Below are 19,374 nucleotides of genomic sequence, written 5' to 3' on the forward strand. Positions count from 1 at the left end.
TTTTCAGCTATGGTAACTGAACGAATAAAGTACACAACTCTAATGAGACAAGAATTCAAATTCCCATAACAAATACAAACAAAATGAAACGAAAACATTTGACGAAAGATGATAAAACAATGTAATGACAAATAAATAAATGTATCCAAGTACTACATTTTAACATCAAATGTTCTAATAAATAACACTATTTTTATCATATCTTACACCCGCAACCTATAAGGGTAACACTGAACTGCATTTGACAGGTTTCTGACACACCTACATTCATATTATGCACATCTATGTACGTCAATATCGGGTGAATTTTTATAAAGTAACATGAAGGATGTCACAATTTCAAATGGGGTCGGTAGAAGCTTTGATTAAGATTCTTAATTCAATCGCAATTAGATCAAAAATTCCAGTTTAATTTAAAAAAAATAATTCAATTTAATTTTTAATACTCGAAGTATTTAATGCTTGATTTCTACTCTTCTATAATGATAACATACGATTTTTTTCAATGGACAGTTTACCAGACGGCTGGTCCTCATCGGAAACGACACAATTAAACCGAAATCACTCAGCTCTAATTACTGTAATTAAAGTAACGGAAACCGCTTTACAACATTTTTTGTTTTTATTTCATCTCAGTTTTTCGATACACATAAATAAATGTCAACGCGAATTCAAGACTTCCTCTATTTAACAAACAGCTGCGTATTATTTGCCTACGATATTAAATTGACAGATGATGAATGAAATATGTTTAATTTTTTCAGAATGAAATCCAACATTTTTATGTTAAAGTCTAAATAACAAGAAATCAAAGATAAGATGAATCATAGAAATATAAATAAATTAAACCATTCCATTAATTCACCAGATGCAATTCTTGACATTGATTATTATTCAACGTAATTATACATTCTTGTACATGAATAAGTTAAAATTCAAGCAACTGAGATGCAACTGGCTGGTGTTTTATCTCACTTGCAAAACAATAGCCTATATCGGCCGGAACGAACACAAAAAAATCTTAATAAAGACCAGATTGAAGTACAAAGGAACATAAAAGTGACATTGACTTCATAAAGACTGGGAATCTTTTTAACTGACACTGAGAGACGATATATTCATTAAAAATGTTTTGAGTTTTATAATTTTTTTTTTTTATTTAACTACTAAGTTTGTTAATTTTGGTCTAATGTTGTGATAAATTTTTTAGATAACTTCATATAATTAATAGATTTTCAAGGCAAAAATATCAAAAAATTATATAACTTTAGGAATATTTTGAAATTAAATATCTATGAAATCTAAATTGGCGAATCAATATGGGGCATATATAGGATCCTTGCGGCACTCCATGCAGCGTTTCGATTCTTTCGCCTTGTATCATTGTTATTATCCTGGTTGCTTATAAATCGTATTGAAATAATGATTGGCCGTAAGGTGCAATAGTGATCGTGATTCAGATGCACCTGCGCGGGATGTTGCGAGTAAATCACAGTGTCGATCCGCAATTAATGTGCTCGTAGCCACCGCTGCGGAATCAGACACCTGATTCGCTATACTTATATCATTGGTAACTACGGACATTGTTATCTTGAATAATTATTACTGTTATTTCTTACCATCGTTTTTTTATTAGAACAACGATCTTATGTCTTTTAGCCTTACTCGTTAGTTCCCATTTGACCGCAATCCTATCCAATCAATTCAACAATCTCAATTTTCGAGTTTTAGGGCAGGAATCGCAAAAGAGGATTTTAAGTAGACGTAATAAGCTATATGCACGTCCTCTGTTCTACAAAACTTTAGTCATAATCACCCTTAACAAACGATTCTAATTAACTAAATCCTAGAATATAAAAAGTTTTAAAAATGTTTGAACTACGAAGTAAAAAAAGACAACTGTAATTTGCAAAAGTATTACGCATTTTTCTTCATTCAAACATCATACACCAGCTTATTTAAGGTCGTTATAATCTAAAAACAATTGTTATATTTAAATGATATAAAGCAAGGTTCAACTAGAGCTGATCGTACGGGGCAGCGACCGTGGGAGACGAACTCAAATCTCCGCATCTCAGAACTGGTCGGCAGGTGTGCAAGCCGCGCACAGGCGCAACACCCACACACACATGCAACACAAACCTGACGCACTTATGAATGGACCTTACACACATACACACACGTACGCAATCGCACTTGTTTATCTCTGATTTATATTATTCAAAGGCATCAGGCTTCGAAAAGAAATCTATTAATTTGTTCTTCGTTGCTCGGTAAATATAAATAAAGTTGATAAAGATATTAATCCAATAGATAAAGATCTGGTACGATTTAAATGGCTCTCGATTAGATAGCAGACAAACTTCCGAATTGTAACCTGCTGATAAGAGATTTATACATCTTTCTATATCATTAACTTTATAATGTAATTTATCACAGGCTTTTATACATCCGATCGACCATATCTAGGAAATGTCTTATAAATATTTTCATAGAATTATTACTTATGGCACGATTCTCGACTTGTTTTTAAAATTTGGTGTGTAGTTGTAACAGGAAAAGTATATGTAATTGTATGAGCTACAAATCTTTTTTTCTAACGTAAGGAATACACAAAACAAAGGTACAACATTAGGTGTGTCCGTAAGTGAAAGTTAAGTTTTGATTCCTGAACATTGAAGTACTACATATTGTTAGATTACACCATTTATTAATAAATCTTAAATCAAATATAGCCTATAACTGAAAAATAATATGATTCTTTATTGTTGCAGACATCCCATCGCAGGTGCCGCCGCTCACGCCCGGCACCAACAAGAAGATGGCCGAGGCGCTGAAGGCCACCTTCGCCTCCTGGGAGAAGGAGCAACTGCGCCTCGGCGTGCCCAAAGGTCAGTTTCACACTACATTCCCGTAAAAAGTCAAATCTATTTTATCATATATGAATAAAAATATAACTAAGATAGCTTCCAAACAACGAAACAGTTTTTTGTCAATTTGTCTGTGAGTTTGTGCGTGTCAATCTCAGAAACGACTAACTTAATTCCAATACAGGTTTCCCTCATCTATTGTAGTCATCTTTACTTAAATTTTAGTGTCTATTTCATCTCAATCAGTACATAAATGTGAAATCTCACAATCGAAATTGACTTATGTATATCAGCTTATAAAGACGGAAGTTTAACATCTCCGTGTTTTTAATCATAAAAATAATTGCATAATCTTGTTTTCTCTCATATTAAATTATTAGCCAGTATCTTCAGCAATCTTCCAAGAGGTTATTGAAATTTATATTTCCTTAGTTTATAGTTTATTTAAATAAACGTCATAAAATGTTTACGCCTATATAATAATCATTTTCATCTTACATTAAACAATTAAATTAAACATCCCGCCTCTCGAAAGGCGTAATAAAACACGGTTACTTTAATTACCATTTAAACTTACCACTACAATCGGTTATCTTTCGCCATGGAGTAATGGCGGCGGCATTATGACGTAAAATTACGGCTCCATCTTAAATTTCCATCATCTTAATATTCTCGGTATTAAGAGAATGTTTTACGGGTACATTGTGAGATAGTTTTGTTCCAGCGTAAACTTTGTTCCATTACATTTCGTCCGCTCGCTAGTAGAGTTTTACGACGAGGAAGAAACCGCACTAAATGCACAGAAGTATAATTAAAAATGTTAGAACACGCCGGGTCTGGAATGAGAAATGAGTACAAATTCATATTACATTTTTATGATCTTTCGTCTTTAAACAAACCTATTTCTTGCGTTGTATTTAGAAATGTAACATTTTTTTTTTTTCAAATGCAATAACACAATTGGCGCTTTTGTGTATCCTTATATATTTATATGTATAGTATTGAAATCTCGATTAGGTTATAGAGCTTAAATATGTATAGATAGACCTGGATGCCATTATTTCTAAGATTTTTTTTATTTAAATGTAAAATGCGTAAATCTAGAGCACTGTCTATTTAATCAAATAAATTATTTATAGTGTACGTTAGAGGTAAATTAATTATAAAGAGAATTTCTTCATTTTATTACGTTTCATTTTATTAATCACAAGCTCACATTGCTTTGTACAAAAAGAAAATACTTCAAACATTTATTAATAAAGGCGATAAAATACATCTAACAAGTCTTACTGCATTCAATGTAAAGTTGCAAAAACCACAGGCGTATAAAGACATAACTTTTTTTTTTAATAAATCAAGAATATGTGACTGAAAAGAACTGCCACTAGGCAAAAACTACAAGAGATACAGCCGCGCTGTCGTAATTTGCATATGGTAATGCGACGGACAGACGGACAGAGCGGCACACCTTCGTCTTTGTTGGTGGTACACGGCGCGACATCGACATCAATTATTTTATGCAACTAACATTCGATGTTACCAGCTTTTATTATGTTGTTAACATTTTTTCGTTCCTTTTTAATTTATTTTCGTTCTGTAAATGTAAGTGATGTAGTTTTATTGAGTAAATAAGCTTATAAACTTTTATCTACCGTCTCTAGAAGGTCTGATAATCACATAAGTCTGTATTTTGATATAGGGGCGTATTCCAGGGCCTTAATAAAGCCTCAAAGCTAAGGGACAATGCCTATATCAGTATGTGATTGTGCAGTAGGGCAGCGCGGACAGGTGGCGGGTTCGATGCCCGTGATCGACGGAAGTGCGTACGTCTGCGGCGCGTCTATTCGCGTTTCCGGTGCGCTCGCGCATCTAACAAGCGCGCAGGATATGGCGCTAGTAAATCATTTACCCATGCAATACTATTTTAGTGTTATAACATTTGTTATTTTAACGGATTCATCCAAATTATGATCATTAGCTGCTTGCAATGATCACTAGGCTTAAAAGATTGATTCATTATGTCTAATCTTCTTATATGCAATCAAAATTATAGAGTAACTAATGGACATATTTTAGACGGATAAGGACTCTGTCTGCTACATTTAATGGTTAAATATGCAGTAACAGTAAGCAAAGGAGTAGGCGAATAAGTCGCTGCAAATAAATCTGTACTAGTTTTTTTAATAGGAGAAGAGAACAAAAGAACGATGATAATACCGAAGTGATTATAGGTATTGTACATGCATTGCCAAAGTTCTAGGTGTGGCTGTTTTTATAACGAAATTACTCTTTTAAAGTATAGACCGAAGAAAGTATGGATGGATTGTGTGAAAGAGGATATGCTTAAGAAAGGAGTGGTTTCAGATATGACGGCTGAAAGAGATGTATGAAAAAGCTGTATACTGTGCCGACCCTCCATAAGGGATGAGGGCAAGTAGATGATGACTCTTTTAAAGTTTAGTGAAGAGCAATGTATATGTTACATACATATATGTTACAAATGGTAGTCAACACTTATCGTGTTACTTCAACTCAATAAAAGCAATCGTAAAGTTAAATAGATATTTAGTGCCTAAAAAACTTGAATTTTATTACCTAGGTTTACACGTATATTTAGATAAAAAATACAGTCATTTCCTTTGACATTTTGATTGGCTCAATTGTGATGATAAATCATTTGAAATGATGATTCAAGATAGAAATATAGAAAATGAAGTCACCGAGATACAAATAAATATATCAGGTGTTTAATGGTTATACGAGTTAGTTCTTAATGAAAGATCTAGGCAAGAGAGCAGTGTATATTCAATCATATCTTTTATATACCTTTAACGTCTAGAAACAGCTAGAGACCTGTCCCACCAAATTATAAATTGTCTGATAACAATCCAGCGTGTAAAATATGTGACGGTAATATCGGATTTTGTTTCCATATTTGATAGTGACGTCATTTTTAAACTATCTGTGCCTCTATCAGCCAGTGGTGGACAGGCCCTAAAGTTCGTCAATTGTTTTTAACGATTAGTGACGACAAGATATTTAGAATTAACTAAAATCAATTAGGTTCAATTGTAACAAAAACGCTAACTTAATCGATTGATGTAAAGCGAAATAATATTAAAAAAAAATCGTAACAATAAAAAAGTTTTATATAGCAACATTCTACGATAAGTGATAATAGCACGATAAAATACATGTCTCGCTTTTTTATCGACACAATTGTAACAAAAAGGGTTCGTTGTTAACTAGTACATGTCCTTAACGATTTTCTCGTTTATATTCAGTTTAATTGGCACTGTGGAAAGTTGGCGCGTTTGTCACTAGTTGCAGCCGTCTCGAACTTTATCGTATTATCATTGCAACTTCCTTCTAAAAGGAAATTGTAACTACACTGTTCCAAAGATATATACGTGTATTCTTATCATATATTCATCAGATATTTAATATTGAGATATTATTGCAATAAAGTGAAAACGTCTGTTCCAGAATATGTTTTCAAATTTACCGAGACATATTGTCAAAGGTCGCTAGTTCAAATCCGGCTCGAAGGACCATGTAACTCCAAGTGGCCCGGAAATATAACAAGATCGAATGAATGAGCCCACTTTATTCATCGCTAGTCGCAAGCGCATCGAAACTGAACTGAAACTGCACGGCAAAACCATAATGGAAATTTTAACGGTGCGCCATCTAGTGACAATTTACGCAAATACATTTTATTAGCACTTTGCATTTTTAACCAACCTGGATAGTCATAGTTCGGTACTTGCATATAAAACTAACCTTGAGTTAGAAGATCGGCTTATTACTTATTAGAGGTGCTAAGTACGGGTTCTTGTATGCGTCACTTTTATAATACCAATACTTAATCTTCAGTAACGGAATATTGGCTTTAATGTACGTGAATATCTTACTGCAGTTATCATAGCCAGAGCATATCCTTGTGCACTCCGCCCGTGACATAATCTAATCTAATTGAAGAATTACTCGAGTAATTTTGCAATATTCTCATACGAGATCGTTATATCACGTTGAATGTGATTGCAAATTATCTTTTAATTCGATATCAACCTTATTACCAATGTTAAATTATCAGCAGTAATTATTTTAAGAAATAGTCAGCTTAATTTCATTGACATCTTACACTTATAAGAAATATTCACACTGAGATCTATACTAATATAATAAAGCGTAAACACACACTACTTTGTGGTGTAAGATGTCAGCAATCACAGCATGTTTTTGAATAATTATTTCTTCAATAAAAAGCCCTACACTTACGACACGCTTAAGGCTATATATTTTCACGCTATTAAATTTAGAGGGTAAATGAAATGGATAAAAACCCTAATGAGGGAAAGAGACCATAAATTGCTGCCAACATCAAGCAAGTGAGATTGCTAAGGTTTGTCATGTCATGTCATGTCATTTTGACATTTGCTATTGATAATTGACAAATGTAAACAATAAAATTAACTTTTCATAATTTCATGGGGATGAATTCGCAGGGGAACAGCTAGTATTTAATAATTATCAATCAAAAGACACCTAAATTACACGAAATATGTAATTGCACATATGTGGAAAATGTTAAAAAAATAAACCATAAAGAACGTTACAATAAATATATTAAAATAACGTTTTGTATAAATAGCTATTGATATCAGCCCTTGAAGTGATATATTGAGATGGACTTAGTATTAGAAATGTCGCTACACGTCGCGGATAGCATAAATGAATGACAATCAGTAACATTATGCTAAACTATAGACCACATCAAACGATCAGATCAATAATTCATCGGATGCAATTCACTATACTGAAGATATTTGCTTTACGGAACGAAGACCCTGTCATTTTCCACGTAACTATTGAATAGCGCGAGAACTTTGAAGAATTGGGCTTAAAAAAATAAACTAGGCAAAATTAATGTGAATTATAAAGAACTTGCATTATTTTTCTATTTTAAAAACAAAATTAACCTAATATATAGTTACAAATAAAAATAAAACTTTAACAACACGAACCTTGAATCACATAAATTCAACATGTGTTTCCAATGATTACAAAATATTCAAGTAAAAATAAACTATGTAAATAGAGTATTGAAGTTGCCGTTGCTTGTCTATCTGTTTGTTAAGATCTCGGATCGAACATAAAACGAGCCACAACGCTCACAAAGACGACCTGATAATTCTCAAGAAACAAGAGCTGTTATCTAGAGATCGGTTGTTAATGGAATTGGTCTATTAACATATAGCCCCACTACATGCACCTATCCAGCGAAAGAGTTATATCTCTTACTAGCTGTTCCCGTGCGGCTTTATCCTCGTGAATTTATGGAAATTTTATTTTATTCCTTACATTTGTCAAATTATCAATTGCAAATGTCTAAATGACATGATGACAAACCATGGCAATCTTACTTCCTTTATTTTGGCAGCTAGTAGCTTATGGTTACAGACATAACTGTTTTTATCCAATTTATTTACCCCCTAAATTTAATAGCATAAAATAATATAGCCTAAAGTGTGACGTTAGTGTAGGGCTTTTTATTAAAGAAAATGCTATTCAAAAATATGCTGTGATTGCTGACATCTTACGTCACAAAGTAGTGTGTGTTTACGCTTTATTATAATAGTATAGGTAAGCTCTCTTAAAAGATGTAACCCTTTTCGTAGGACATTCGTACGTCGATCTCATTAATGCATCATGTACTTCAAATCGTGAAAACGATCCAATTTAATCACCACTTATTCGATTCCTTGATTGTCACAACTTTATACTGTTTCGAATACACTACGAATAAATTTAAAAAGAGAGTTTTTTTTAATTGGAAATAAATGAGCCTGTTTTCTATGTCTTTATCGGACTTGATAAATTTTTATTGAGGTTCAAGACATAACAATAAAAGCCAAGTTAAGTTACTGATAGTCGATTTTATAGGATTTTGAACTATTTAAACTGTTACTAAACAAACGTTTACAAAAAAGACAATTTCTTTATATCCAACTTAAGTTAAGATTATTACGACCGTACACCGAAACGCTATTTAAATATGAACTAACATCTTAAATTATAAGCAATACAATTTTGACGTCCGTCAGACTGTAAGTGGTAAAAATTACGTTCGAGATTCGTTTCAATATTCGGCCGTTAGTCAATTACTTAGCATAGACGAAATGTACTAAGAGATTAATCGATACAACCATTATCATACGACATTATGTATTCCTGGTACTATAAACTGATACTCCATAACCATATTATATTACATTGGACTTGTTTATGAGAGACCGTGAAACCAGTGGAATTCTTTACTGCTTTTAAAAAGATTAAAAATCAATCAGATCAAGATAAAGAAGCGGGAGCTAAAAATTTTATGCCTCCGCTTACCTGCTACTGTTACGCCGCATGTTTCCATAATCATATACGACACGATGTTATCTTAAAATAGATAGGAAATTTATTTCTTTTATTTCCGTTTTTTAAATCGTAAATCTAGAGATGAGCTTTTAAGCTCATTATCCGGAGAGATAATTCGTGTTTCCGTAATCGGAAATTATCACATGAGATGATAAAACACTTAGATTATAATCTTAACTGAAATGTTAACTTAACCAATATTTTTAAACTAAGTTTTACAAATATTAAATTATGATAATACTAAAAGTATAAACCGTAATTAAAAAAATATCCTTATAGTAACTATTTTAAATCTAAATTTATTTATGTTTTAAGTGTCTCTTCAGTTAATTCCATATATGAAAAAATAACTAAAACATGAATTAGATACATAATTAGATCGGGGTCGCAGTCCCAGCCTTAACATGTGAAACCGTTAGTTTCAAACACGCGATAAAATTAATAGCAGGTGTCAATTATTAGCACAAGGTGAAAATATACGTGCTGCGAATTTAATATTCAATTCATAAATACAGATTGTATTTAAATATAGTAGGTAACAGTATAAAATCAGTAAATTGTAGCAAACGTCAGATAATAAAATAATAAATTTTAATTTATAGACACATAAGTTGGTAACATGTATTTCTGTGTAAATAAAGATGCCGTATCGTTAGTAACAATGTGCACAGTGCCGCACGCCACGCGCCGTCGTGGCCGCGGACGTTACCCGCCGTGTCTCGCGGCCGCCGACTGAAAGCTGTAATTAAACTAATTATTTATTATTAGCTCCTCTCTCGGACGCTTTTTAGCTCGAGGAAAAACTTAAGTTCCGATCTCGAGCAATTTGTAGCCGCTACCTACAACTGTATCTATAGTTGGCTTTTCGAAATTGTTTATTGACAAGTGATTTTATTTATTAATACGTTAAACTCGATCTAACTCAACGAAACTTCAATTTACATGAGATAAATCTAACCTATATCATATTCCTCAAAACCATAACAATGAAGATCGTTAAACAAATAAAAATTTAAGAAACTGTATCGTTTCCTCTTCACCATTTGTATAAAATGTTTCTCACTATTAAAAATGTTTATTCTATATTAACATCCTGAAATATGTTTCCGATAAATTGATCGATTCGGAAACTGTAAAAAGGCAACCAATGGAACTTCCTTTGCGGACACGGAAGACAAATAAACACAGTATCCGATACATTTCTTACTTCAAATAACGCATAAAAATTATACCCTCTCATCTTTTTATTTAGGACAACCAAGGTACCACACTCTTTTTAATAACTAAAGTTGCTCTCATATATTAAATAAAAAAAATTGTCAATTCATTTAAATAAAGCTGCGATAATTATATGCATAGAAGTATTAAAAAACAATCAAACAGCATTTAGCTTCACACTCTTTACAGATTGATGTAATTACAAAAACAAACAGCCAACCGACTCGTGGTAAAGTTAACTCGAAGTGTCTTTAACTTTTTCGTAAATTCACCACGGACACTAATAGTAGGAGGGGCGAAGCATTTCATTTAAAATTTGTTTTAAATTAAGCTCTCCCGTTTCACAATTAGAATAATAATAACACATTAAAGTAAAATCCAGTAATGTTATACTTTTCATTATAATTTTTCAACCATTTATAAAACAAATGAGCAATTTCAAACCATCATAAAGTACTAAAAGATAATTAAAGAAAACATTTCTACGTGTTGTAAACTATTGAGAGGCGGTCGACCGGACATAACTTGAAAGAGTTTTCAACGAAGCTTCGTAAACGGGATATCGAAGAAAAACAATCAACACGTCCGACACAATTCTAATGACTAGTGATGTACTTGCGATTAGAAATCACTTTTTATCGAGTTCGTAGGGAGGCAAGGTCGGGGAGCTTCCGTTCGGCGTGTGGCAAGTTCCGGTGTTGGGAAACAACGGGCTAATTGTTCGTGTTGCATCACTACGTTTTATTGCTTCTAAGGATTCCAATCGTGTTTGAAATAGGGCTTGAGGTTTATAAACCACGATCGATGTTTGTATGGCAATTGATTGTTTGGGAAATGAGTCGCGGTTAGGGGAACTACATCGTATAAGTGGAGTAGCTTTAAAGATACGATATTGAGGACCTGTCCCACCAAATTGTGTATTGTCTGATAACAATCCAACGTGTAAAATATGTGATGGAATTATTGGATTTTGTTACCCTATCTGACAGTCACGTCATTTTTAATCTATCTAAGTATGTATCAGTCAGTGGTGGGACAGGACCTAAGTAATATTTGTATAATAAATTAACGTTAAACCTGTTCTATTATGTTGCAGATCCTCGTCAATGGAGCGAGGCGGCGGTGGCGGCGTGGCTGCGCTGGGCGGCGCGCGAGTTCTCGCTAGAGGGCGTTGCGTTGCAGCAGTTCGCACGTGCGCAGGGGAAAGACATCTGCGCCATGGGACGGGACGAGTTCGTAGCTCGCGCACCCGCTTTCATGGGAGACATTCTATGGGAACATCTCGAAATATTACAAAAAGGTATGTAATCATTCGCTTAACTTTCAATCAATTCTCTAAGGAAATGAATCTCTATTTGTCGTAAATACGAATCGAAAACGATAGGGTTATCGTGCTACCCTGTTCTTAATCATAGCTCACATTCTGGTAGTAATTCAAAATGTTGTCACTAGATGTGGAGAAGGAGCGTTCCCTGATCGCAAACGTGCCGCCGAACATGTACGAGAGCAATGTGTGCCTGCCCGAGCTCGCGGAGTACATCCCCCCACCCGCGCATCATTACAATAATAATAATACTGGTAAGTACTTTATGCTTATAATTCTGTCTATAGGTTTTTTATATGTAGATATTGTATACAATGAAAAGTGAACAATACTGTTGCACAGTTGGTAAAGGTAAGTACTTTTAAGGTAAGCAATATTCTATTTAAAACATCGTAATATGTGAAGAAAAGCTTACAATTAACAAACAGTTATTATGTAGTTAATGTTCATATATTACGTTTACTAAATTCGTAATTGAAATTTTCACAAAACCGGAAACTCGCTTATTGTCCCTAATTCTCTTATTAGAGACGAACCAAATTAGATATGATTACCTTCGTACAAGAACAAGTACAAGAACAATGTTAGACTTAGACGAACTATTATTTAGAATAATAACTTGGTTAGTACTTTCTCTAATACCTAAAAATGTTTGAATGAAAAATCAAAGTTCTTTATTAGTTTTGAACTCACTTTCTACTTTCGAGAGTATAAAGAATATTTACGAGCTACTGATCTAAACATAATCCGTTGCATAATCTACGCTGTTGCTATCAAGTCGTAAAGATAAGGGAGTCAGCGCCTTATCTCACGGTGCAGTACACCACTCTCATTAAACTACTAGTCGCGATAACTCAACAATTACGTTCCAGTTACGAGCCACAGTTAATGTAATCGATGCTATAAAAATAAACTCGAATGTTGTCGCCTACGTCATCCCACACCCCGCATACAAAAACACTAAAAAGGATCCCAGTTTAAACACCCTTTTCACTAAACGACTACATCTTTAACAAATGACTGCTAAATCTATGAGTAGGGAAACGTGACTGGGCTGTGGAAATGCGTAGAAATAGCAGTCTACCGCGGTCAGATAACTCGACTAATCGTTTAGTGAGAAAGATCCTTAATGTATAGACACGGGCCACCGTGTATATCGATAATCTTGACAGAACTTCTGCATTAAATTTAGTCTCTCGATTTCATTATCGGTGGCATCGATAGCTAACATCGATACATTTTTAAAAGCTTTGTGTAGTTAATTTTGAAGCAGTGTCGTTTATGCTCGTTGAATCGTTACAACGGAATTTAAAATTTTCATTATTCGAAATAGAGTATTCATTAACATTGCCACGCGAGAGACTCTACAATACTTTACTTATTTATTGAGCAGTTAAGATAAGATTCAGACATATCGTATTCTACTGTAAAATGTTACAAGTTGTTCTTTTAACTATCTTAAAAAAGCTTTACCATTTTTTCTGTGTTGTTTCTTTTATATCTATTTTTATGATTCTTTAATCTATTATTATTTTAAATATAAACTTTTAAATTAAAAACAATAAAGAAAATCGTCACAAGTCGACAGATCTGATTTGTAACAGTGCTGCATCTCGGAGTAATAATGAATCAAATTTTACAATCAGTAGGGTGGCTGCACAATATCACGTATAAAAGGTCATTTCCATTAGATGTAAAGCGTGTTTATTGCGTTGTAAATCATAGGAGCGATGTTTTGACTGCGGCCGAACGCTGCTACCGAAATAATAAATAGCTGGAAGAGACAAGATCCTTCTTTCACGCTCGTTAACACGGGTGGTCCCGTGGACATTTACAACTCAAATTATTAGGCACGAATTAAACTATATCTTGCATTTATCATTCTGATATATTTAATAGAAGAAACATTTACTTTATTAACGTGTTATCTACATTCTACCTATAAAAACATAGAGATGAAAATTCAGTGGTAAATCGTAAGATAACGGCACGTTATTGCAATGCTGTCGGTATTTACAAAAATATTTTGTGTACATAATCGTAGTCTAACTTTAACACAATGAATATTTAAAATCACAATAGGTACTAAAATAGCAGTTATTCAACGTCTAAGTAGTCTAGGCAATCGCACAAACAGCGCACACTAGTTTTCCAGTCGGCTGGGCGCGTGGCGCAAACGCGACCTTGGCGCCATTTTTCCGCTCTCTTTCAGCCCATCAGAGGTCTAACAGACTCGTGCCCCTGCCATAATTACGACCGTGTCATCTTCGCCGTTTTCATTACATTTCGCAATACATCTGTCATAAATTACAAATAAAGCTATTGAAGAATAGGTTAAATTAAAAAGTATGAATAATGTTTGAAATTTCCTGAATAAAAATATTGAAAACTAATAACTTTACAAAGCAATAATCTACCAAATTTAAGAATAGCGGTACAATTTTAGCTCGTACTTCTATACGTTAGGCAAGTAATTAATTTTGATGGAAAAATTAAAGTAAAACGAGTATTCGAGTAAAAAAAATTATTATTAACCTATGTTTTATTGGTTTTTGAATAAAGTAATAATTGATTTTTGTCTACGCTACTACTACATGTAAAAGAAAATTAGTAAATAAATAACTTCGACGTATGCGATCACGACCCCTACCAACTGCCCTCACTGCCGGCCGACCGCGCACCATTCAGCATTCAGTCTTCAAGCACAAACACATTGTGCTTGTCTTTAAACAAACAACAGTTTTCTAAACTCATGTCTCTTTAAGTTAAGTGTTCTATAATTAAGTAAAAAAGATTTTTATACATCTCAAATATAGTGTTGTTTTTAAAAGACGAGAACTAAGTGCAAGTAGTGTGCGAACAAATATGGGAGACCTGGATTCTGGTTAAAATATGTTTTTACACCCGAGCTCTCGCTCTAGGGAATCCACAGAGCTGGACCCTCTGATTGTATGGAGAGGTGAGTATGTGTAAATTATAAAAATTGTTGAAATTTTCTTTCTTCTTAGAACAGTTTCATTGTTACTTAACATCCCCTTATTTTACTAAGGAAAGAGCCTTATATTTTACTTATATCTTGTAATATTTATGGTTACTTCAAAATTATTACAATTAATTGGATTAAAAGTTAGATTATTAAAAAGCAAAACATTCAAAATATCAACATGTTTAGTCTACTACAAATAGGGTACAAGTTAAACTAAAATTTTAAGTTAGTATTCGATGTCAGCACATCAAAGTGGTACAATCAAAATTATTGAAGTATCATTAGGCGACAGCAATTCGGTTTTCAGTAGCGAGTGTAAAGTATAGTCAATTTTCACGTCCTCGGAGCGACTCGAGCGTTGCCAACGAATGCAACTGGGCCGAGCTCTTCAAGGTTAACGCACACACGGCGTATTCAATATTTTGCAATAGCTCATATTAATAAGGCGTATACACACTGCATTGGTGCAATTCGGAGGCATCCGCGCTGTCGTAAGCCGTTTGGTGTGCATCCTTGTTGCGCACTCTAATCGCCGGACGTTCGCCGCGGAACTTTGCGAAATGCACTACCACTCTGGCAAACTGTGACTTTCATGGGCAAAATAATGTTATCGCTTCAGGACATCATTCATGATGGAACTAAATGTTTTGTTAGATTGAAACGATCGGAAATTATTGTACATTTACATGTCTTTGATAAACACATTTAAATAATAGTTTTCTTATAAATATAATGTAACAAAATGTGCAATTTCTTAACTAGTTTTGAAAGAAAATAAAAAAATTGTTACAATGTAGTAGTTGCGTAGTCATGTACAAATCCGTATCGAAATGTGTCTACTATTAGATTAACGAAACACAAAAAACATGGTAATAACGATATTAAAATCGAAGTTTTAGTTTATTTGCTGTAAATAAACATATTAGTTTTACAGTAAACATAAAGTTATTTATACCTGTATCTAAGTTAAGGATCTAAGATTCTATTCATGCATACCGTAGGTACAGTAAAAAAAACAAGAATGATTGAATATGGAAACCCACTGAACGTACGAACACCAATAAAGACAGAAGTATCCTGATGACATTAATGACCATGTAATTAACCGCAACGCGTCATTAAAGCTATGCATATCAGATTTAAACGAGAGCGACAGGCCCCATCCTTATTAGCGAACGTTTACGAGCACTGGCAGGTGACTTACGTGGCACCAATCATAATAATTTATACCCATTTAGTGATACTGCCTTTAATCCGTCATGATAAACTCGGCGACGCCCGGTATCCTGCCCTACGGTGATTTATCGATAAACACAGAAGCCCCGCCCTATTGCAAGGTAAACACCAGATATCCTTACCTAGTAATATATGCAATTGGACAGCTTTTTATCGCTTATGTAAATATAGCAAAAAATAATCACCTATTAACACTTAACGAGGCACACGCCAAACGGAGAAATCAATACCGCGGCGAAGTGGTTGCAGACAAAATATCGAGCTTTCTAAGTTATCGATAAAAAAGATAGGTGTCGTTTCGAGCGGCCACATCCGGCAGCCATTGTGCTTCAAGCGGCGAGCTTCCGGCGCAACCCGATACACACTCCTGCGCACGTGCGCGACCTTTTCAAATTTAGTATTACGAAATTCGGAACAAAGGATGTGAGTGAGATAGAAAATCAATAAAGTGAACAATGTCCTGCTGTAAACAAAGAGAGAAAATTATAGAAAATTTCATAACAAAAAGGCTGTATCTTAATATGCATTTGAAATAGATCTCTCGCTATAAGTAAAAAAAATCTCTTAACTTAAAATTAGACTTTTTTAATTAACTACACCCTATATCATGTTTTGAAAAATCTTCTTTATCAATGATATCTAAATATGACACAAGAACAATCATTTCGTTTCACCATTGTGGAGAAACATCGACAAATACATAATACGCACTTAACCCAAAGGAGGCAGGTAAGTAAAGGAATAGCATTCGAGGGCGCACGAAAAGAGCAAAGGGCGCTGCGGAGTACGTTTACAATACGCACATAAACCCGACACTGAGGGGCCCTTGTCCTTCAATGAGCCCTTAACAAGGACTCTCCGGGAGCTCCAAGGGCCTATACAATCAGTTTTCTTCATTCACCTACTTCACGTGGCCTTGATTCGAATCCTAAATCTGATTCGATTGTCGACTCGATTTTAAATTAAGGGGAAGGGTCAGACGGGCACAAAAGACTTTAATATTCAAATTAGATTTTATCGCTCTTGATTTATTTTGGTATCGTAACAACGATTTTATTTAGTATTCTCTTTGTCATTTATTAGCATTTCTTCAAATATAAAGTTACCAGTTGAGGTAGGTTAGACTTCGAAGACAGTAAAGTAAAAAATTCATTCTTTTGTTTTCCAATTTCTTATACAGAATGTACTCATATCTAGTGGTATCATTATTTACCTATAATTATCTTTTTTAATCTACAATCAAAGCCTAGTATCGTCTTAAGGGAATATGCATTGAACTATGATTCTTGATAGAGCAATTAATGATCCTATAATATCTTTTGCTGTCCACAAACTGATATCAAAGTCTAGGTATATAATCCACTGACAAATTACAAGTCTTGCAAGTAGTCTTTCAGTCTTCTATAAATAAGCGACAATTACTTACAATATCAGTGATACGAGTAACTTACAATGCATGCGATTATTATCCTCAAGATTCAAACGCATTTTAAAACACAGATTTAATGCCCGTGATTATGTATCTTTTCATAAACGATACGCAAGTAATACAACTTTTAAAAGCTCATTTGTCGATTGTTTATGTAAAGTTTATACCTTGTATTTGCTAAATTCAAAAGCTTAATGCAGAAATTAAAGTTTTAAGTTACCTGCAGTTAACGAATATTGTTTAAACTGTAATTAATTTTGAATTGTATTGTTATCATTAATTTTATTATACTGTTATCAACGGTTTGAGCGTCGAAGGGCGTTATCAAATACCACATTCTGTTATTAATGAAAAACTATTAACTCGAATTCGTCCTACAATTGTTTTATATTTAATAGCGACCGGATGGTTTAGTGCATTCCTGGAACTTAGAATGCTGCAAGCACAGATAATATTTTATCGTTGACACAGTAAACTGTTTTTTTTTTTCTGTCGAACCCTTTATATTGTCGGCCAGTATTGTAATCCGTAGATAAAAAAATCAACATATTACTCAAAGACTACTACTACAAAATATTTAGTTGCTCTGAATTAGTAAAACTTTCTACCCTACTAATATAATATTACGTATTTCAGTGAAACGTCGTATTAATATTTTTTTCTACCATAGATTTCGTAAACAGCTTTTAATAAAAATGTTCAAATTAAATCTTCACATAGATTGGAAATTCGAGAACAATATTAAAAACAACTTTATAAGTACGTTAGATTTTTTTGTTGAAACTCAAGTAGTGTTCGTTGTTTTGGTGGCGCAGGTGTGATGCACCTTGTTTGGTACATCACTAGCACTAGTGCGGTGGGAACATTACAACGAAGGAGTTTTCGCGAATCCTTCGACCTTTAATAATCCTCTCGTAACTGCACAATGGATATCGTATTACTATTAAAGGAGTCTGAAGCCCGAGGTGCCGACAAAGACCGCCGGCGGCACCTCTGAAGTGCCGAATTCAATTAATTGCCTTATTTGCCGTACTCCCTACACTCATTGTAGGAATTCGCGACAAAAACAAATATTTGAGGGGCATTTATTACCAGTTATTAGGTGGTCGGTACTTAATCGTTTCATGTTTTACTCACCCTAAGTAGTTGTTTAATTAGGTAAGTTTCAGTAGTCGTCATTTTAAAATTAGAAACGCATTGGCTTATGCGTGTGGGTTGACGAATGTACCTACACACATGTTGACAACGATGGTTTTATCATTTTTCACTAACAAGCCAGTAATAAAAAGCACAATAATATTTCTGTTTCAATATATTGTCCTCAATTTGTTATCGGAGGCAGTAGGTTGCGGGGCGCGGCGGGCGGACGACGTGGGCGCAGATTGTCCTTCGCAGCGGTGGCCCTGAGATATCGCTGTCACAACAATGTCACCCGTCACCAGCTTACACGACTCATTCTAACTCGTTTCTTCTTTATCGATATTTTTTACTCATACTGTTTGTTTTCGATTACATTAACAAAATTTCAAATCTTATCTCCCTCTATTAATTTTTTGCGATATTATGGGATAAGATAATTTTAATGAATGGAAACGCACATATTGTCAATGATAATACGTGTTATAAATTCGCTCAAATCTCCACCGAAGCGCAAGAAGAATATGTCACAATCATAATGTTCTCAGAAATCGTTCCAAATTTAAATGTGGATAAATGTCGTATCTCGCGCCATCCCGCCACATGACGGAGGCCGAGAGAAATAAATTATTGGTACCGGAAGTGACGTCCCGAGCGCGCTCAATTTAAAACAGAGCTCTCGGGAGCGCTGCGTCAATACAGCTCTACAATGAAAAACATAATTGCTGCTTCGTATACCATAGACCCA

The 19,374-nt window shown here is 34.1% G+C and overlaps 1 protein-coding gene across 3 annotated transcripts in view; it reads left to right on the top strand.

The window, feature by feature from the left end:
* Positions 1-19,374, top strand: part of LOC106101086 (protein C-ets-2) — a 122,849-nt gene that overhangs the window by 78,072 nt on the left and 25,403 nt on the right. For all 3 annotated transcript variants that reach the window (XM_013280191.1, XM_013280193.1, XM_013280194.1), the window contains 3 exons: positions 2,775-2,891; positions 11,611-11,814; positions 11,967-12,092. In XM_013280191.1, coding sequence (XP_013135645.1) covers positions 2,775-2,891; positions 11,611-11,814; positions 11,967-12,092 — 447 coding nt within the window. The remainder of the gene's footprint in view (positions 1-2,774; positions 2,892-11,610; positions 11,815-11,966; positions 12,093-19,374) is intronic.

The sequence above is a fragment of the Papilio polytes genome, unplaced genomic scaffold, assembly GCF_000836215.1.
Source record: "Papilio polytes unplaced genomic scaffold, Ppol_1.0 DF824024.1, whole genome shotgun sequence".
NCBI lineage: Eukaryota > Metazoa > Arthropoda > Insecta > Lepidoptera > Papilionidae > Papilio > Papilio polytes.